This window comes from Bombina bombina, chromosome 7 (genome assembly GCF_027579735.1).
Source record: "Bombina bombina isolate aBomBom1 chromosome 7, aBomBom1.pri, whole genome shotgun sequence".
Taxonomy (NCBI): Eukaryota; Metazoa; Chordata; class Amphibia; order Anura; family Bombinatoridae; genus Bombina; species Bombina bombina.
Genome location: NC_069505.1, coordinates 188,639,122 through 188,662,107, shown reverse-complemented (window position 1 = coordinate 188,662,107; position 22,986 = coordinate 188,639,122). Strand labels below are relative to the sequence as shown.

At 39.5% G+C, this 22,986-nt stretch overlaps 1 protein-coding gene across 1 annotated transcript in view; it reads right to left on the bottom strand.

Annotated features, from left to right (window-relative positions):
- CD81 (CD81 molecule) overlaps nucleotides 1-21,362 on the bottom strand; it is a 108,718-nt gene extending 87,356 nt beyond the window's left edge. The window contains exon 1 of the mRNA XM_053720507.1: nucleotides 21,201-21,362. Within this exon, the coding sequence (XP_053576482.1) occupies nucleotides 21,201-21,266 (66 nt within the window). The 5' untranslated portion in view covers nucleotides 21,267-21,362. The remainder of the gene's footprint in view (nucleotides 1-21,200) is intronic.
- Between the last annotated feature and the right edge of the window lie 1,624 nt (nucleotides 21,363-22,986).

Sequence of the window (22,986 nt, the reverse complement as noted above, 5' to 3'; positions counted from 1 at the left end):
GCAAAGAGAATGACTGGGGTGGGCGGAGCCTAGGAGGGACTATATGGCCAGCTTTGCTGGGACTCTTTGCCATTTCCTGTTGGGGAAGAGATATTCCCACAAGTAAGGATGACGCCGTGGACCGGACACACCAATGTTGGAGAAATACTAATTAAACCAACATGACTGGCTGTTTGTACCTGTGCCAGTAAATCTATTTGGACAGGTTTAGCAATACTAAAACAAATGAACAATTATCTCATTGTTTTATACAGGTACGATAAAAGGCACATTAAAGGGACAGTTTACTCAAAAAAAATTCTCCCTTTAATTTGTTCCCGGTGATCCACTTTACCTGCTGGAGTTATTAATTTGTTTATAAGAATTTCCTTTACCATTATATTGGCATTTTAAATAGTTAAATTAAGCCTGTGGTATCCCCACCTATTCTGAAAGTTTATGGCCTTAGGTCCATCCAAGCTATGAATAAGCTGTGTAAACACAGCTAGCAGAAGAAATTACACTCAAAAAGAAAATGTGCATACATTTTATACAGCTGGTAAAAAAAAGTAATTGGAAACACATTAAGGGAAAACATATTTGACAGTATACTGTCCCTTTAAGAGGTATTTGTATTCTCTATCATGCATATGAAAAAAACAGATTTTATGCATATAATTTTTTATTTTTTTTTACTTGAAAAATTATAAAGTAAAAGCAATATTGCAGTATTGGTTTTGCGATTCCTACTGTTCCACGCTGTCCAATAACGACACCCCCCCCCCCTGCTTTACTGGTTGAGCCCCTGAAAGTGCAGCAAGAGAGCCCGATTTATTCAGGACAGGAGTTAATAAAACAAAAAACTGCAATGTATTCTGAAATTCTTTTAGATTAAATGAAAAATGATTACAATGTTCCAGTAAAGACATTTTTTGTTTGATGTAGCCAACAGAAGGGTTTATTAAATGACATGGCTTTTGTAAAATACAATACCAATTTTAATACGTTGTGGTTTCAAAGCACAAAACCAGTTATTACATACAGTATACACAAATGAGCCTGAAATGTAGTGTTTGGTATAACAAGTCATTGGAAATGCATTAAGGGAAAATAATTTTACATTATACTTGTCCCTATATGGCATATGAGATATATATATATATACATATACTGTATACACACACACAAAAAAAAGTGCAGGGCAGTCATATCCCTTGCACAATTACTCCAAAGGACTACCCTTATCTAGCATTGCTAGATAAGGGTAGTCCTTTGGAGTAATTGTGCAAGGGATATGACTGCCCTGCACTTTTTTTCCCCTTTCTCTTTTTGTAAATTATTAATAATTACTACCTCTATGCACTACACGCTTGCAAGTATCCTAATTGAAGCAAGGGTGTATTTACTGATTTTTAGATATTGTTTCTGGTGCCAGTCATCCCTGTTAAATATATATATATACACACACACACACACACACACACACATATACATACATATACACATACATTATATATATATATATATACATATACACACACACAAACATTATAAGCATTATTAAATAGTGCTCTTTCAAATGCACATAACAGATATTTAGGGGTCTATTTATTATTGTGCGGACGGATATGAAACCATGTTTCCGGCGAGCCTGAAGACTCACTGAAAACATGAGGCATCAAGCTCCGTACGGAGCTTGATAAATTGACCCCTTACACTTTACTTCTCCTTTAGCGCTACAGAATAATAAGTTGAAGTGCTTGATAACATGTGGTAGAAATGTACAATGTAACCAAAACCACCAAAGTGGTGGTTGGACATTGGAAAACCACATGCTAAATGCCTCTGAACAAACAGTGTTTCTCTCATTACATTGCTACAGGCAGCAGTTGTGGGGCGAGTTAAGAATATAAACAGCTGTCACAGAGAAATCTCATATTGTGCAGCTTCTCTGGTGCTCAGGAACATATTACAGCCCAGTTCCTTCACGGGAGCAGCTGAATCTAAAACATTCATTTCAGGTTCTTCTGGTTAATAGACAGCTTTAACCCTTTAACTTCTAACGGACCGGCATTCAGATTACTCAGCCATCAAAGGGATTCTTATACACTTGGAGTCTCCCTCATGTCTATAAAAAGCGCAGCTGGAACAAGAAGGAATTTCTGGCAGAGACCCTCACAGTTCAGGACAAAAGGGTGCGGTCCTGCCTCCCCCCCCACCCAAACAGTTGAGAAGGAAGAGGAAATAAAGACAGACTAAGGAGACACTAATGTACCAAATGTCACCTCACATATTTAAGAGAGGCCGATGTAGACATGACAGAAGGAAAAGCAATTAGAAATATATAAACACCAGAGTCAAGATAGATTCTTTAGGTTAAAGTGATGGTAAATTCGTGCTTCACATATTTGTAAAGGTCTTTTCCTAACTAGCATATTGATATGCTTTTTTTTATTAATCAATTCATCAGCACACTGGATAATTTTACTTTTATTCCTGCTACGTTAGCGTATTCAATTCAGCCTCTCTCTTAGATTTCTGAAGCACCTTCTTTGAGTGGCATCTGTTCTAGCCAATCAGAGCCTCACCATGCGCCCCATATAAAAGTCTATCTGCACGCTGTCATGCTCGGAACGCTGTCATCTTATTGAAATGCACATGCGCTACAAACCACTTACGCCATTTGCGCAACAGAATAAGGTTATTTTCTTTTGCGGTTTCGAATTATTATGTTGCGAAATAGCGTAAGTTGCTTGTAGCGCATGCGCATTTCAATAAAATGACAGTGTTCCGTGCACGAGAACGTGCAGATAGACTTTTACATGGGGCGTATGGTGAGGCTCTGATTGGCTAGAACAGATGCCACTCAAAGGAGGAACTTCAAAAATCTACAGAAAGGCTGAATTCAATACGGTAACGTAGTTGGAATTAAAGTAAAATTATTCAGTGTGCTGATGAATTAATTAATAAAAAAGCATATCAATATGCTAGTTAGGATAAGACCTTTACAAATATAGGAGCAATTTGGCCGAATTTACCATCACTTTAAGTATGCAGCTGCCTAGGGGGGCACTCATAGGGGAGCCTGTCTATCTGGTCCAGTGAATCTGCTCTCTGGTCTCTTAAAATGACAGAAAAGATTGCTACTATGTTGAGGTTATACAGTCAAGTGCAAGCTTGTGGTGCCAGCCTCACTGCTAACATAGATGCCAATTGGTAAGTAAACACTTTGTTTATGCTCCCTGGGCTTCTTGCATGTGGCACCAAAATAACTTTAAATATTGCAACCGCGTTAAAATATTGTCCCATAGACTTCAATCGAGTGTGAAAACTGGAAAAGAAAACTAACACCCATAATCGCACACAAACCCGATCGTATTTATTTAAGTGCGCTAAACCTGACACAAATTATGAATATTTCACATTCCAATGTTCTTCATACAGAAGAATATGTTCTATATATTCTTAAAGTGAAGGTAATCCAAACTACTCTGCAATACATCAATGAATATATGAACCCAAATAAATATTATGTTCATTCATCAATATTTCTAAAGTTCAATATTACCTTAGATATTTGACAAATTTTGCATCGAATCCGCTATCGTAAAATCAACCCGATAATTTTTATTTTTTTCTAAACAACGGTCACCTTGTTTAAACATCCAATTGATTATTTGGCCGTTAGGCGGCCGTCAATTGACGTAATCAGTGGATGGTTACTTGTGCGCATGCCTAACTTTTTGTAGTTTATACTAGCAAAGCGAGCGTGTCCACGGTTAGCGCATGCGCATTACCCCAATCATTTGCCAGTCATAGTTTCCCCCAGCATGGGATCGCAAAGGACAAAAAAATAGAAACATTTGAATCGCTCCTTCTACTCAGAGCATCTATTTTTGGGTGCAATTCATAGCGCAAAGACAGAACTAGATTACAGGGGGCCATGACCGGGACTAACGCATGCGCAAATGTGAGAGTGAAGTTAGGATGCGCATGCGCCGTTGTTAGATGCTCGATGTGAACGAGCCTAGTAGACACGTATAGAGCGGGTGGGACCGCTCTATACGTCACTGTCTAAGAAAGCCGGAAATTAGCAATGGGAGGAGAATCGCAAGGCAAGGAGCAAAAACAGAATTTATGCTTACCTGATAAATTACTTTCTCTTACGGTGTATCCAGTCCACGGATTCATCCTTACTTGTGGGATATTCCCATTCCCTACAGGAAGTGGCAAAGAGAGCACACAGCAGAGCTGTCCATATAGCTCCCCCTCAGGCTCCGCCCCCCAGTCATTCGACCAACGGTTAGGAGAAAAAGGAGAAACCATAGGGTGCAGTGGTGACTGTAGTTTTACAAAAATAAATTTGAACCTGACGTAATTGTCAGGGCAGGCCGTGGACTGGATACACCGTAAGAGAAAGTAATTTATCAGGTAAGCATAAATTCTGTTTTCTCTTACATGGTGTATCCAGTCCACGGATTCATCCTTACTTGTGGGATACCAATACCAAAGCTTTAGGACACGGATGAAGGGAGGGAACAAGTCAGGTAACCTAAACGGAAGGCACCACTGCTTGCAAAACCTTTCTCCCAAAAATAGCCTCCGAAGAAGCAAAAGTATCGAATTTGTAAAATTTGGCAAAAGTATGCAGTGAAGACCAAGTCGCTGCCTTACAAATCTGTTCAACAGAAGCCTCATTCTTGAAAGCCCATGTGGAAGCCACAGCTCTGGTGGAATGAGCTGTAATTCGTTCAGGAGGCTGCTGTCCAGCCGTCTCATAAGCCAATCGGATGATGCTTTTCAGCCAGAAGGAAAGAGAGGTAGCAGTCGCTTTCTGACCTCTCCTCTTACCAGAATAGACAACAAACAAGGATGATGTTTGTCTGAAATCTTTAGTTGCATTTAAATAGAATTTTAAAGCACGAACCACATCAAGATTGTGTAACAGTCGTTCCTTCTTAGAAACTGGATTAGGGCACAGAGAAGGAACAATGATTTCCTGGTTAATATTCTTATTAGAAACCACTTTTGGAAGAAAACCAGGTTCTGTACGCAAAACAACCTTATCTGCATGGAACACCAGATAAGGTGAATTACACTGCAAACCAGACAATTCTGAAACTCTTCGAGCAGAAGAAATAGCTACCAAAAACAAAACTTTCCAAGATAATAACTTAATATCTATGGAATGTAAAGGTTCAAACGGAACCCCTTGAAGAACTGAAAGAACTAAATTTAGACTCCATGGAGGAGCCACAGGTTTATAGACAGGCTTGGTTCTAACTAGAGCCTGTGCAAACGCCTGAACGTCTGGTACTGCTGCCAGACGCTTGTGTAACAGGATAGACAGAGCAGATATCTGTCCCTTTAAGGAACTAGCTGACAATCCTTTCTCCAATCCTTCTTGGAGAAAAGACAATATCCTCAGAATCCTAATCTTACTCCAGGAGTAACCCTTGGATTCACACCAAGAAAGATATTTCCGCCATATCTTATGGTAAATTTTCCTGGTGACAGGCTTTCTGGCCTGGATCAGAGTATCTATAACTGATTCAGAGAACCCCCGCTTAGCTAGAATTAAGCGTTCAATCTCCAAGCAGTCAGTTGCAGAGAAACTAGATTTGGATGCTTGAATGGACCCTGTATTAGAAGATCCTGCCTCGATGGCAGTTTCCATGGTGGAACCGATGACATGTCCACTAGGTCTGCATACCAAGTCCTGTGTTGCCACGCAGGCGCTATCAGAATTACCGAAGCCTTCTCCTGTTTGATTCTGGCTACTAGCCGAGGGAGAAGAGGAAACGGTGGAAAGACATAAGCTAGACTGAAGGACCAAGGCGCTACTAGAGCATCTATCAATGCCGCCTTGGGATCCCTGGACCTGGATCCGTAAAGGGGAAGTTTTGTGTTCTGACGGGACGCCATCAGATCCAATTCTGGAATGCCCCATAGTTGGGTCAGCTGAGCAAAAACCTCCGGGTGGAGTTCCCACTCCCCCGGGTGAAAAGTCTGACGACTCAGAAAATCCCCCTCCCAGTTGTCTACTCCTGGGATGTGAATTGCAGATAGGTGGCAGAATTGATCCTCAGCCCATTTGATGATCTTGGTTACTTCCTTCATCGCTAGGGAACTCTTTGTTCCCCCCTGATGATTGATGTACGCTACAGTCGTGATGTTGTCCGACTGAAATCTGATGAATTTGGCCTCCGCTAGTTGAGACCATGCCTGGAGCGTATTGAATATCGCTCTCAGTTCCAAAATATTTATCGGGAGAAGAGATTCTTCCCGAGACCATAGGCCCTGAGCTTTCAGGGAGTCCCAGACCGCACCCCAGCCTAACAGACTGGCATCGGTCGTGACAATGATCCACTCCGGTCTGCGGAAGCACATTCCCTGAGACAAGTGATCCTGAGACAACCACCAGAGAAGAGAGTCTCTGGTTTTCTGGTCCAATTGTATTTGAGGAGACAAATCTGCATAATCCCCATTCCACTGTTTGAGCATGCACAGTAGTAGTGGTCTGAGATGAATTCGGGCAAAAGGGACAACGTCCATTGCCGCAACCATTAATCCGATTACCTCCATGCACTGAGCCACAGAAGGCCGAGGAATGGAATGAAGAACTCGGCAAGTAGTTAAAAGCTTTGATTTCCTGACCTCTGTCAGAAATATTTTCATTTCTACCGAGTCTATTAGTGTTCCCAGGAAGGGAACCCTTGTGAGCGGGGACAGAGAACTCTTTTCTACGTTCACCTTACGTTCACGTAATGCGTGTCCAGAAAGGCGAACCTTAGGAACTGATGATGATCTTTGTGGATAGGAATATGTAGGTACGCATCCACGGTAGTCATATATTGACCTTCCTGGATCATCGGTAAGATTGTCCGAATGGTTTGCATTTTGAAAGATGGAACTCTGAGGAATTTGTTTAGAATTTTTAGATCCAGGATTGGCCTGAAAGTTCCTTCCTTTTTGGGAACTACAAACAGGTTTGAGTAAAATCCCAGTCCTTGTTCTGCAATTGGAACTGGGTGTATCACTCCCATTTTTAGAAGATCTGCTACACAGCGTAAGAACGCCTGTTTCTTTGTTTGATCTGAAGACAAACGAGAAATGTGGAACCTTCCCCTTGGAGGAGAGTTCTTGAATTCTAGAAGATACCCCTGAGCAACAATTTCTAATGCCCAGGGATCTGGAACATCTCTTGCCCAAGCCTGAGCAAAGAGAGAAAGTCTGCCCCCTACCAGATCCGGTCCCGGATCGGGGGCTACCCCTTCATGCTGTCTTGGTAGCAGCCGCAGGCTTCTTGGCCTGCTTACCCTTGTTCCAGCCCTGCAAAGGCTTCCAGGTTGCTTTGGGCTGGGAAGCGTTACCCTCCTGCTTTGCGATTGCAGAGGTTGAAGCAGGTCTGCTCCTGAAGTTGCGAAAGGAGCGAAAATTAGCCTTGTTTTTGGCCTTAAACGGTCTATCTTGTGGAAGGGCATGGCCCTTTCCCCCAGTGATATCCGAAATAATTTCTTTCAACTCTGGGCCGAATAGGGTCTTTCCCTTGAAAAGAATATTTAATAGTTTTGTTTTGGACGACACGTCAGCCGACCACGATTTGAGCCAAAGCGCTCTTTGCGCCATAATGGCAAAACCAGAATTTTTCGCCGCTACCTTAGTTAATTGTAAAGCGGCATCTGTGATAAAAGAATTAGCCAGCTTTAGAGCATGAATTCTATCCATGACTTCGTCATATGAAGTCTCCCTCTGGAGCGACTCCTCCAGCGTCTCAAACCAAAAAGCTGCTGCAGTAGTTAAAGGAATAATGCAGGCAATCGGTTGAAGAAGGAAACCTTGTTGAACAAATATCTTCTTCAGCAAACCTAATTTTTTATCCATAGGATCTTTGAAAGCACAACTGTCTTCTATTGGTATGGTTGTGCGCTTGGCTAGTGTAGAAACTGCTCCCTCTACCTTAGGGACCGTCTGCCACACGTCCCGCCTGGGGTCAGTTATGGGGAACATTTTCTTAAAGATAGGGGGGGGGGGAACAAAAGGTACATCTGGTCTCTCCCACTCCCTAGTCACAATATCCGCCACCCTCCTCGGGATCGGAAACGCATCAGTGTATACAGAGACTTCTAGAAACTTGTGCATTTTACACAATTTTTCTGGGACCACCATGGGGACACAATCATCCAGCGTAGCTAAAACCTCCTTAAGCAGTACGCGGAGGTGTTCCAGCTTAAATTTAAACGCTAAGGAATCTGATTCTGCCCGCTGAGAAACCTTTCCTGTGTCAAATTTCTCCCTCAGACAGTACATCCCTCACTGCCACTTCAGAGTGTTGTGAGGGTACAACAGATAAATCATCCAAAACTTCTGATTGCTCATCCTCTGTTCTTAAAACTGAGCTATCACGCTTTTTAGGAAAAACTAGCAGTTTGGATAGAAATGCCGCAAGGGAATTATCCATGACTGCTGCTAATTGTTGTAAGGTAATAGGGGCCAATGCGCTAGAGGTACTAGGCATCGCTTGCACGGGCGTAACTGGTGTCGACACATGGGGAGAGGAAGGAGGACTATCCTCGTTACCTTCCCTTAAAGAATCATCTTGGGCTACATTTTTAAGTGTCACTGCATGGTCTTTAAAATGTTTAGATACCTTAGCACACTTTAAACACAAATGTAAAGGGGGTACCGCCATGGCTTTTAAACACATAGAACAAGGTCTATCAGTAGGCTCAGACATGTTAAACAGACTTAGACAGCACTCAAATACAGTAAAATACAATTTTTGAAAAAACGGTACTGTGCCTTTAAATAATAAAAAGCGCACACTTTTTTACTAAATCTCCAAAAATCATCCAATCTTTATGAAATTTTCACCATATGATCCTAATGCTTTGAAATGATTGCACAACAAATTTCAAGTCAATTAACCCCTTACTGCCCAAACCGGAGCAAATTAAAGCTGGCAACCGGTTAGCAAAACTATAGCACCATGCCACAGCCTCTGCTGTGGCCCAACCTTCCTTGGGGATTAGTTTTAATCGAAAATAAGCCTCTCTGAAGTCCTCAAGTAATCTCTGGACTCTTCACATGGAGCTGCATGAAGCCGTCTGTAAAATCAACTGCGCAACTGAGGCGCGAATTTCAGGCCCCCTCCCTCTTCACTCTGGGGATGTGGGGCCTTCCCAAGCCAAAATAGGTGTCTAAATAGATGCCATGCAGAATAAACCCCAAAAAAATGTTTCAAATGTAATATAAACTTGTATAAATATCAGATTTTTGTAAAAAAATAATCGATTGCCCCTTAACAGTGTCCACCAGTGTTTGAGCCCTTTCAAATAAGCCTTCCTTCTATACTAAGTCTCAGAACATGGCTTACCTTTCCCACATGGGGATTCTTGTCAGTCTTCTAGCATTACTAAGTCTTGACTAGAAAAAATGACTGAAACATACCTCAAAGCAATTAAGCCTGCAAACTGTTCCCTCCAACTGAAGTTTTCTGATGCTCAACAGTCCTGTGTGACTAAAATCCAGCAGTGGATTTTAGTTACATGATGCTAAAATCATTTTCCTCTCAGCAGAAATCTTCATCACTTTCTGCCACAGAGTAAATAGTACAAACCGGCACTATTTTAAAATAAACTTTTGATTGAAGAAATAAAAACTACAAATCTAACACCACATTCACTTTACCTTCCCGTGGAGATGCTACTTGTTAGAGCGGCAAAGAGAATGACTGGGGGGGGCAGAGCCTGAGGGGGAGCTATATGGACAGCTCTGCTGTGTGCTCTCTTTGCCACTTCCTGTAGGGAATGGGAATATCCCACAAGTAAGGATGAATCCGTGGACTGGATACACCATGTAAGAGAAAAGATATTGGTATATAAATCATGTAAAAAATAAATTTATTGAAAAAATAAAGTTAGCGACTGGGTTTAAGACTGCAAAAGGATTCTCAATATCAGTTTTTAATGCCCAAACTTTACCTTCACTTTAAATATATATATATTATTTTTTCTTTCTAGCACCTGACCTTGTATCTTTGAGCCCTTATAACTTTTTAAAAAAATATTTTTTATCAGACAGTATTAATATGAGTGTAACTGTAATGTTAAATGTAGTTTTGATGTGTTTTGTGCAACTTTTTTGTCTCCAATAAGTTATCCAGAGCTCTGAAGTCGCACTTACCAGACTCACATTAAATTTGATTTGAAAACACGATATTGCTCGTGCGCCACTTGTTATCTAAATAGGTCCTGAGGAGAACACGGATCATCATTATAATTGCTTCATTATACATATATCTCACAGTTATGTAACAAACAATGACATTTGTTCTCAGTCCCAGCATCAAAATAAGGAAGAACGTTTTTACAGACGGAGCACACAGTAATATTATCAGTGTGAGAACCAGGCAAACGGGAATAGATGAATGAACCGCAGGAGTGCATTACTTCTTAAAGGGACACTAACAAAGCTTGCACTTGAGACTGTAATAAAAATATTTATTTAGGATTATTAATAAATGTTGCAGTATACTTTCCTTATTTATTTTGTCCCTTATTCCTGTCATTCAATTTTGAAATTGGTAGGTTTTTTTAATTCTGAGTATTGAGTGGACACTACAGACATCAAAAGCCTAACCCTGCTACATATCTGTCCCAAAAACTGGCATCAGTACAGGTGATAAGATAAGAAAGTGCACACTGCAGACGTAATAAGCCCAGCCCTGCTTCATATCGGTCTCTAACTGGCATCTGCATAGGTGATAAGATAAGGAAGTGCACACGACAGACATCACAAGTCTAATCCTGCTAAATATATTTCCCTAATTGGCCTCAGCACAGGTGATAAGACAAGGAAGTGCACACTGCAGACTTCACATGCCTAACCCTGCTACTTATCTGACCCAAACTGGTCTTAGCAGAGGTGATAAGGAAGTGCACATTGCAGACTTCACATGCCGAACCCTGCTACATATCTGTCTATAACTGGCAACAGCATAGGTGATAAGAGAAGGAAGTGCATACTGCAGACATCACAAGCCTAACCATGCTACATATCTGTCTCTAACTGGCATTATCATAGGTGATAAGATAAGAAAGGGCATACTGCAGACATCACAAGCCTAACCCAGCTACATATCTGACCCAAACTGGTTTTAGCAAAAGTGATAAGGAAGTGCACATTGCAGACTTCACATGACGAACCCTGCTACATATCTGTCTCTAACTGGCATCAGCATAGGTGATAGGATAAGGAAGTGCATACTGCAGACAACACAAGCCTAACCCTGCTACATATATGTCTCTAACTGGCATCAGCATAGGTGATAAGTGCACACTGCAGACATCACAAGCCTAACCCTGCTACATATCTGTCCCTAACTGGCCTCAGCACAGGTGATAAGATAAGAAAGTGCACACTGCAGACTTCACAAGCCTAACTCTGCTACATATCTGACCCAAACTGGTCTTAGCAGAGGTGATAAGGATGTGCACAGGGCAGACATCACATGCTTAACCCTGTTACATATCTGACCCAAACTGGTCTTAGCAGAGGTGATAAGGATGTGCACAGGGCAGACATCACAAGCCTAACCCTGCTACATATCTGTCCGCAATTGGCTTCAGCACAAGAGATAAGATGTAACAAAATGGTAGATATTTTGTTAACAAAATGACAGTGGCTAGCTAGTAACAAGTCTGAATTGGTTCCTTAAAATAAGGCAAGTGGTACTAAAAAACAAAGTGTTAACGCATTAAAGCCCTTTTCAAATTCAGCTAGTATGGAAATTTATTGCAAGAGAGCAGAAAAATCTTATAATTACAATATATTTACTGTTCCCATTTACCTTGGATTGAAAGAAAAAAACTTGTATAGTTATTTTTAATTATGCAAATGCAGTCTGCAAGGTTAAGCGCTGCAGTTTCCGCTCTGGTTAATATACAAATTACTTGGTTCCAAATACATAAATATATAGATCACCCTAATCAGACGGGATATTAAGATTCACTAACAACTCATAGAACTCTCCAACTGTTTAAAATGCCAGTTATCCTGTAGATGTGCCGCCCTACAGTATAAAGTAGCAGACTCACACAACAGCACAGAATAGAGCAGATTTGTCACTGAGCAGTGAATCTAGTGACGTGGCAGTGACAGGAACACAAAAAACGTCCAAAAGAAACAGGACATTAAAGTGATGGTAAACTATATGAATCTGCAACGCTGCATCTGATTACGAATAAAAAAACAAAACAAAGGGACTTTCATTCATGAACATATATTAAATTTAACATTATTAAGAAATACCTGTTTAAATGTTTAAATTGTGCCGCCGTTCCTGCGCCCGTCTATTTTATTGCATTTTTTTTCTGGTCACGTTTTAACATCTTCCAATAAGAAGCCGGGCCATCTGGCATCCTTTGAAGACTCACACACACTCCCCTTCATTGGACAGTGCATGTGCTAAATATTTTTTGAGTCGCTGTATTCTAATTTGCATGCAAAGATGCGCATGCGCTAGATTTCCAGGAGTCTATCAGAATGAGTATATGAAGAAACAGCTGACCATAGAATGACGTCGAGAGCAGGTGGGACCACTCTGTGTCACTAAACAAAATCAAGCAGGAATGACGGGGGCCGAGAAACCCCCGATAACGAGTTGTGAGTAAAATATAAAATTTTAAAGAAACAATTGAATAAAAAATACAAATAAAACATAGCGATCAAACGTATTAACTTTAGGAATAATATTTTATTATTATTTGGATCAACATTTACCATCACTTTAACTTTTAAATGCTGGGAAAAAAAGTTAATAGAAAATTTTATAGAATCAAACGCTATTTACCCGACTCCAACGCTGTCTAATTATAGAAGCAGCGCGCTAGAGCCAACAGCAGAAGCACTATATTTACAGTGTGAATCGCTCCCGCAGGAGAGAAGACAGCATGAACGTGCATTTACCCTCTTTGTACAAGCTTAAAAGGGACATGAAACACAATTTTTTTTCTTTCATGATTTAAAAAGAGCATTAAATTTTAAACAACTTTCCAATTTACTTCTATTAGCTAATTTGCTTTATTCTCTTAATATAATTTGTTGAAAAGCATATCTAAATAGGATCAGTAGCTGCCGATTGGTTGCTGCATATAGATACCTCATGTGATTAATTTAAATTCCGCATGTATTAAAGTAAAAGCGAACGCGTGAGCGCAATTGTGATTTGCGCTAGAATGATTAGCACGACCTCAGAGCTCGGGTTAACTGTTATACGAGTCAAAAAAGTATCCCAAAACACAATTTTTCAGATAGAGCATGCAATTTTAAGCAACTTTATAGTTTACAACCATTGTCAATTTTTCTTTGTTCTCTTGGTATCTTTATTTGAAAAAGCAGGAATGCAAGCTTACAAGCCGTACAATTTTTGGTTCAAATGCTGGGTAGCGCTTGCTGAGTGGTGGTTACATTTAGCTATCAATCAGCAAGCGCTACCCAGGTTCAGTATCCCTTTAAAATAGTATGTGCTCTCTCAGTCATGGAAGAAAAAAATGGAGTTTCATATCCCTTTAATATTGTTGCAGGAGACAAGCTTCCTTTCACTTCCGTAATTTATGGATTCTTAGAACTGAATTTAATATTAATGTTTGCTTGTCAGAGGAGGATAAGGATTTTTTTTTTGTGATGGCCTGGACCTCTAGGTCAGTGCTTGACAAATCTGTTTAAAAATTAGTAGCCAGAGAGAATATTAAGGAGCCAGACAGTGGTAGTTGTATATAGATATATGGAGAATAACCCAAAAAGTTACAAGCCAGGGGTACAATTCTAGGCTCCTGGGTTTGTCGAGCCCTGTTCTAGGTTCCAATAAAATGTTGAAACATTCTATGGTGCTGTTGGAGTATTCTTGGACATTTGATTTCTGTCTCCTTTCAACCTCATCTACCATGTTATTATATATGTATGTCACAAAATAATATTCTTTTTATTTTTTTGTTCATTGGTGAAGAATGTAAAAACCATTCTTAGCTCTGAAGCCGTACAAAAAAAAAAAAAAAAAAAAAAAAGCAATGGGCCTGATTTTGCTGGACTGTAGTTTACCTACTCCTATAATAGAACTGCTATCTCTAAGGGAAAGCACTGCCAAAGATGAAACTATTTGTCTTTTCAGTATAAAAAACGTACTCGTACAGCAATAGTCTGCAAGATTCACAAGCTGTGCATCTGCTGCCCCATTCTGTGCACGACACAGACATTTGTCATTTTCTTCACACTCAGCTAAATAATTTGGGTTCAGTATCCCTTTAACAAAAATATATGCTGCAGCTGCATAATAATTCTAATATTTTATATTTCTAAAAATAATTCTGCAAAAGTAACAACACAGAGATACAAATAAATTTCTAATAAGCGCAAAGAAGCAGTGCCTTCAAAACCGCTTTAAATCTATTGGCCTTGGAATCTCTGTTTAATATATAAACACAATTGTTGTTTTAGGAGTCATTGGTGAAGTTGGGGTAAGTATTTATGAGCTACAAATAACATTTCAGGAGGACATTTTTCCCCTCTCCCGTACACTGCTTCAATTCTGCTACTGAAAATAAATGAATAAACGGACAGTAAACTGGTATTAAAGTAAAATACAAAGCTTGCCCACAACCAAGGAAACATTTGTATTCTCTTAAAGGGATATGAAACCAAAAATTTTCTTTCATGATTCAGATAGAGCATGGTATTTTAAACAGCTTTCTAAATTACTTTTGTTATTGTTTTTTCTTTGTTTTCTAGGGATCTTTTGTTGAAAAGCAGAGACATATGCTTAGGAGCCGGTCCATTTCTGGAGCACTATATGGCAGCATTTTTGCATGAATGTTACCCATTTGCAAGAGCACTAGAGGGCAGCACAGTTTCCTGCATTGTAGAGCTCCGGATGCCTACCTAAGTATCTCTTCAACACAGAACATCATGGGAATGAAGCAGATTTGATAATAGAAGTAAATTAGAAACTTTTTTTTAAATGGTTTGGTCTGTCTGACTCACAAAATAATTATTTTGGATTTCATACCCCTTTAATAAATAGTAATCGTTACTTTGGAGAACAACACAAACACATACTGCTGGCATTTGTACAAGTGTATGTCATACATGCAAGGGTGGAAAAAATACCAATATAATTTACTAGTCAGGGGGGAAATTTACTAGCCCAGACAGAATAAGTTACTAGTCCGCTATATATTTCCACTAGCTCCTGATCACTACGAAATTGCAGTGGACAAGTGAAGAAATTGGCTTTTTTCTTAGAAGTAACTATTATTCCCTTACTCCCTACTGACAATCTCAGCATCACACTCACAATGTGACACCTCTATAGACGCACAAAGAAAGTGTAGACGCAGCTAAGTCATTTTGATTGGACAAGACGTTAGTTCAATAATGTAGGTGCCAAAAACACAAGAGTATTGCAGTAAGTAAGAATACGTTTGTATTGGACTAACAAAGCATTTAAAGACAAGCTTACAAGAGATATTCTTCCTTTGTTGGGTCTGAAGAATACTTTGCTTTGGATCCATATAAAACATTTTAAAATGCAGGGTGAGCGCTAGAATAAGGAATTATTATGTACTGCAACACTTGTCATTTCAGCAGCTCAGACAGAAAACACTGCTATACATAGCTCATGCTTAATTGTACCACACCCAGAATACCCAGCACACACGGAGACTCATATCTAATGATAAACTAATATATACAGATAGCTACCGAGTAGAACATAACAGGGTTACAGCTGCAGCACATTATCCATTTTCTAGTTCTACCATAACATAATAAGCTTCATGCATTCATCACACTCTGATTCCTAAAACATGCTTTGTGCATTTACATCCACAGACAATTTCTGCACTTAAACAAACTCTGCAGGGGAGAGTCAGCTCCCCAGGGCTGATAACAGATTCCCCCGAATAAAACTACTTTACAGACTTTAGATTGGATTGTAGGTGGTATGTAATGTCCATGAACTTGTACACACACACACACACCTATATACACACACACACACATATATACACACACACACATATATATACACACACATATATACACACACACATATATATACACACACACATCCTGTAATACATACCCATAGCTATGGGCTCCTCCTTCATTATATAGACACACAGCACATCACAAACCTCATTTTGTTTCTGGATCTACATTAGCAAACAGGTGCTTTTTTTAACCACCAAGTATTTTATCCCCCCCTCACACACACACTTTAAAGAAATACTCTGTCACACACAATAATTCTGCAGAGACCGTCCCTAAAGTTTCTGGTAGTGTTCAAATCAAACACATGTTATATCTACTACAATATGAGTATGGCACACAAATAATAACCCACTCGCTTGTGGTACTTGCTGCTATGTGTATATCACAAATGTTACTAATTCATTGCCAACTACCATAATAATCATTTGTAGTACAAAATACTATACCCCAATCCAACGTTATTACTTTATAACCCACTCTAATACACCTGATTTGTTAGTGTAATAATATACTATTCTGTTCTAGCTACTGCAATAATGATATGTCCCACATAATACTTGTGTATTAATGTGGTGCTTAGTCAGTAATGTTAATCTTCTGCAGGCATAATACTCTATAATCCTCCCACCTCTATAACCTGCTGTAGTATTAATTTATCACAGTAACAAGTATCACCTCATCAGCAATTTTACTATTTTTTTTTATAAAGTAATGTATTATCAGTCTAGCTCATTACTCTTGTTGCTAATTACTGTAATAACAAACTGTTATACACCATAATACTGTGTATCTCCAAATTAGCAATGTTACTCATATGCCAAAGTCTACCACACATGTTGCTAGTTACAGTATTATTGAATGTAACAGTATATTACCATATCTACCCATCAGTAATGTTACTCAGTCATACTGTATTAGGTACAGTAATATCAGTCTAGCACACATGTTGTTAGTTACAATAATACACTGTTACAATAATACTGTATCACCTTATTAGCAATATTACACAAAACATAGCACATACAGTGATGTAGTATTAGTCTGGTACACACGTTACTTGTTACTGTAACAATAAACTGTTACATACACTAATACATAAGCAATATTACACAACATATCCCATACAGTACGAGTCTGGTACACGTTACTTGTTACTGTAATAATAAACTGTTACATTCACTAATATTACACATATAGCACATGCAGTACAGTATGAGTCTGGTACACGTTACTGTGATAATAAACTGTTACATACACTAATACTACACACATAGCACATACAGTACAGTATTTGTCTGGTACACATGGTACTGTGATAATAAACAGTTACATACACTAATACAGTACAGTATGAGTCTGGTACACATGGTATTGTAATAATAAACAGTTACACACACTAACACTACACATATAGCACAGTATGAGTCTGGTACATGTTACTGCGATAATAAACTGTTACATACACTAATACTACACATATAGCACATACAGTACAGTATGAGTCTGGTACACATGGTTCTGTAATAATAAACCGTTACATACACTAATACTACACACATAGCACATACAGTACAGTATGAGTCTGGTACATGTTACTGTGATAATAAACAGTTACATACACTAATACTACACATATAGCACATACAGCACAGTATGAGTCTGGTACACATGGTACTGTGATAATAAACAGTTACATACACTAATACTACACATATAGCACTGCACATACAGTACAGTATGAGTCTGGTACATGTTACTGTGATAATAAACAGTTACATACACTAATACTACACACATAGCACATACAGTACAGTATGAGTCTGGTACATGTTACTGTGATAATAAACAGTTACATACACTAATACTACACATATAGCACATACAGCACAGTATGAGTCTGGTACACATGGTACTGTGATAATAAACAGTTACATACACATATAGCACATACAGTACAGTAGGAGTCTGGTACATGTTACTGTGATAATAAACAGTTACATACACTAATACTACACATATAGCACTGCACATACAGTACAGTATGAGCCTGGTACACATGTTACTGTGATAATAAACAGTTACATACACTAATACTACACATATAGCACATACAGTACAGTATGAGTCTGGTACACATGGTACTGTGATAATAAACAGTTACATACACTAATACTACACATATAGCACATACAGTACAGTATGAGCCTGGTACACGTTACTGTGATAATAAACAGTTACATACACTAATACTACACACATAGCACATACAGTACAGTATGAGCCTGGTACACATGTTACTGTGATAATAAACAGTTACATACACTAATACTACACATATAGCACATACAGTACAGTATGAGTCTGGTACACATGGTACTGTGATAATAAACAGTTACATACACTAATACTACACACATAGCACATACAGTACAGTATGAGTCTGGTACATGTTACTGTGATAATAAACAGTTACATACACTAATACTACACATATAGCACATACAGCACAGTATGAGTCTGGTACACATGGTACTGTGATAATAAACAGTTACATACACTAATACTACACATATAGCACTGCACATACAGTACAGTATGAGTCTGGTACATGTTACTGTGATAATAAACAGTTACATACACTAATACTACACACATAGCACATACAGTACAGTATGAGCCTGGTACACATGTTACTGTGATAATAAACAGTTACATACACTAATACTACACATATAGCACATACAGCACAGTATGAGTCTGGTACACATGGTACTGTGATAATAAACAGTTACATACACTAATACTACACATATAGCACTGCACATACAGTACAGTATGAGTCTGGTACATGTTACTGTGATAATAAACAGTTACATACACTAATACTACACACATAGCACATACAGTACAGTATGAGTCTGGTACATGTTACTGTGATAATAAACAGTTACATACACTAATACTACACATATAGCACATACAGCACAGTATGAGTCTGGTACACATGGTACTGTGATAATAAACAGTTACATACACATATAGCACATACAGTACAGTATGAGTCTGGTACATGTTACTGTGATAATAAACAGTTACATACACTAATACTACACATATAGCACTGCACATACAGTACAGTATGAGCCTGGTACACATGTTACTGTGATAATAAACAGTTACATACACTAATACTACACATATAGCACATACAGTACAGTATGAGTCTGGTACACATGGTACTGTGATAATAAACAGTTACATACACTAATACTACACACATAGCACTGCACATACAGTACAGTATGAATCTGGTACACATGGTACTGTGATAATAAACAGTTACATACACTAATACTACACATATAGCACATACAGTACAGTATGAGTCTGGTAAACACGTTACTGTGATAATAAACAGTTACATACACTAATACTACACACATAGCACATACAGTACAGTATGAGCCTGGTACACATGTTACTGTGATAATAAACAGTTACATACACTAATACTACACATATAGCACATACAGCACAGTATGAGTCTGGTACACATGGTACTGTGATAATAAACAGTTACATACACTAATACTACACATATAGCACTGCACATACAGTACAGTATGAGCCTGGTACACATGTTACTGTGATAATAAACAGTTACATACACTAATACTACACATATAGCACATACAGTACAGTATGAGTCTGGTACACATGGTACTGTGATAATAAACAGTTACATACACTAATACTACACACATAGCACTGCACATACAGTACAGTATGAGTCTGGTACACATGGTACTGTGATAATAAACAGTTACATACACTAATACTACACATATAGCACATACAGTACAGTATGAGTCTGGTAAACACGTTACTGTGATAATAAACAGTTACATACACTAATACTACACACATAGCACATACAGTACAGTATGAGCCTGGTACACATGTTACTGTGATAATAAACAGTTACATACACTAATACTACACATATAGCACATACAGTACAGTATGAGTCTGGTACACATGGTACTGTGATAATAAACAGTTACATACACTAATACTACACCCATAGCACATACAGTACAGTATTAGTCTGGTAAACACGTTACTGTGATAATAAACAGTTACATACACTAATACTACACATATAGCACTGCACATACAGTACAGTATGAGTCTGGTACATGTTACTGTGATAATATACAGTTACATACACTAATACTACACATATAGCACTGCACATACAGTACAGTATGAGTCTGGTACACATGGTACTGTGATAATAAACAGTTACATACACTAATACTACACACATAGCACATACAGTACAGTATTAGTCTGGTAAACACGTTACTGTGATAATAAACAGTTACATACACTAATACTACACATATAGCACAGTATGAGTCTGGTACACATGGTACTGTGATAATAAACAGTTACATACACTAATACTACACATATAGCACAGTATGAGTCTGGTACACATGGTACTGTGATAATAAACAGTTACATACACTAATACTACACATATAGCACATACAGTACAGTATGAGTCTGGTACACATGGTACTGTGATAATAAACAGTTACATACACTAATACTACACACATAGCACTGCACATACAGTACAGTATGAGTCTGGTACACATGGTACTGTGATAATAAACAGTTACATACACTAATACTACACATATAGCACATACAGCACAGTATGAGTCTGGTACACATGGTACTGTGATAATAAACAGTTACATACAGTACAGTAGGAGTCTGGTACATGTTACTGTGATAATAAACAGTTACATACACTAATACTACACACATAGCACATACAGCACAGTATGAGTCTGGTACATGTTATGCTGCACACACAATAACCCCCTGTGCCATGCTGCTGCCCACTTGTTGCTGGCTGCCAGTGGTGCCTGGTATAAAGAGGGGGGGGCAGGAAGTGCGCCCCCACACCCACCCTGATCCCCAGTAACAAGTGTGGTCTGTCTGCCCTAGCACATTACCCCATCTGCTGCACTACCTGCCTTCCGCTCCCGTTAGTGCGACACAGCCTTAACCCCTAAGCTGCCGACGCATGTACCACCCTATATCCTACCCCCGGGGGCACCAGTACCCGTCACGCGTGGGCACCACGCACTCACCCAGAATATGAAGTTGAAGATAAAGAGCAGATATTTCACGCATTTGGTGCATCCTTCAACCCCCATGGCGGCTGTTCCGTTATTCCGCTGCAGCAGATGTGAGTGTGTGAGAGCAGGAGCCAGTGATCCGCCTGGGTACCTCCCCCTGCACCTCCCCGGCCCGGGGGGAGGGGGCTGCAGCCGGGGGAGGGGGTCTCTTTTACTGGGGGCGGTGGTCTCTGTTACCGGGAGAGGGGGCTGCTGCCGCTGGAAGGGGCGGTATTCTCCGCTACCGAGGGGGCTAAGTGAGTGTATTATTAGCTTCTCCTCGAGCACAACAAGTACATGAAATTACTGGGGGCTGCGGTACCTAAGGAGGGGGAGCTAACTGAGTGTATATGAGCTTTTCGAGCACAACATGAAATTACTGGGGGTTATATAGTTACACATTTACTTCAGCAACTTCTTAATGAATTAGTGCCTGTGGGGCAGGATGGGGATTGGGGGATGGAGGAGGGGGGAGGAAAAGAGTCCTAAACAAATGCAGATGGAGGGAGGCGGCAGGAAATCCCCCAAATAACAAAGAGAAGACTTGAAAAAAGGGACACGGCTTGTTTGGGGAGGAGAAGTGTAATGGTATTATTCTTGTATACTGAGGGTATGCTTGTACTGTACACTGAGGGTATGCAGGTACACTGAGGGTATGCTTTTACTGTACACTGAGGGTATGCAGGTACACTGAGGGTATGCTTTTACTGTACACTGAGGGCATGCAGGTACACTGAGGGTATGCTTTTACTGTACACTGAGGGTATGTTTTTACTGTACACTGAGGGCATGTTTTTACTGTACACTGAGGGCATGCAGGTACACTGAGGGTATGTTTTTACTGTACACTGAGGGCATGCAGGTACACTGAGGGTATGCGTGTACTGTACACTGAGGGTATGCTTGTACTGTACACTGAGGGTATGCTTGTACTGTACACTGAGGGTATGCAGGTACACTGAGGGTATGCTTTTACTGTACACAGGGTATGTTTTTACTGTACACTGAGGGCATGCAGGTACACTGAGGGCATGTTTTTACTGTACACTGAGGGCATGCAGGTACCCTGAGGGTATGCTTGTACTGTACACTGAGGGCATGCAGGTACACTGAGGGTATGCTTGTACTGTACACTGAGGGTATGCTTGTACTGTACACTGAGGACATGTTTGTACTGTACATTGAGGGCATACTGGTAGTATACACTGAGAGCATAGTTCTACTGTACACTGAGGGCATAATTCTACTGTACACTGAGGGCATAGTTGTACATGCACGCACACATAGACACATACATGCACTCACACACATACCCACTCATTTACATATATACATACACATAGACACATACATGCACTCAGATACATACATATATACAGACACATACATACACACAAACACACTCACATACATAAAAACATACACACCCACACATACATACAGACACATACATGCACTCATACATACATGCACACACAGACACATACATACACTTACATGCACACACAGACACATACATACACTTACATGCCCACACAGACACATACATACACTTACATGCACACACATATACATAAATTCACCCAGTACTATATTGAAAACACATTATTTGATGTTTTACTTTGTGAATTTAATGTATTTTTGAAAATATACACTCATTTCAAATCTGAAGACTGCAAAAAGTTGGGACAGGGACAATTTAGCAATCTGATGTGTGACTCTTGGCGCTACCCCTTGACCCACTGCCAGGTATTAAGGG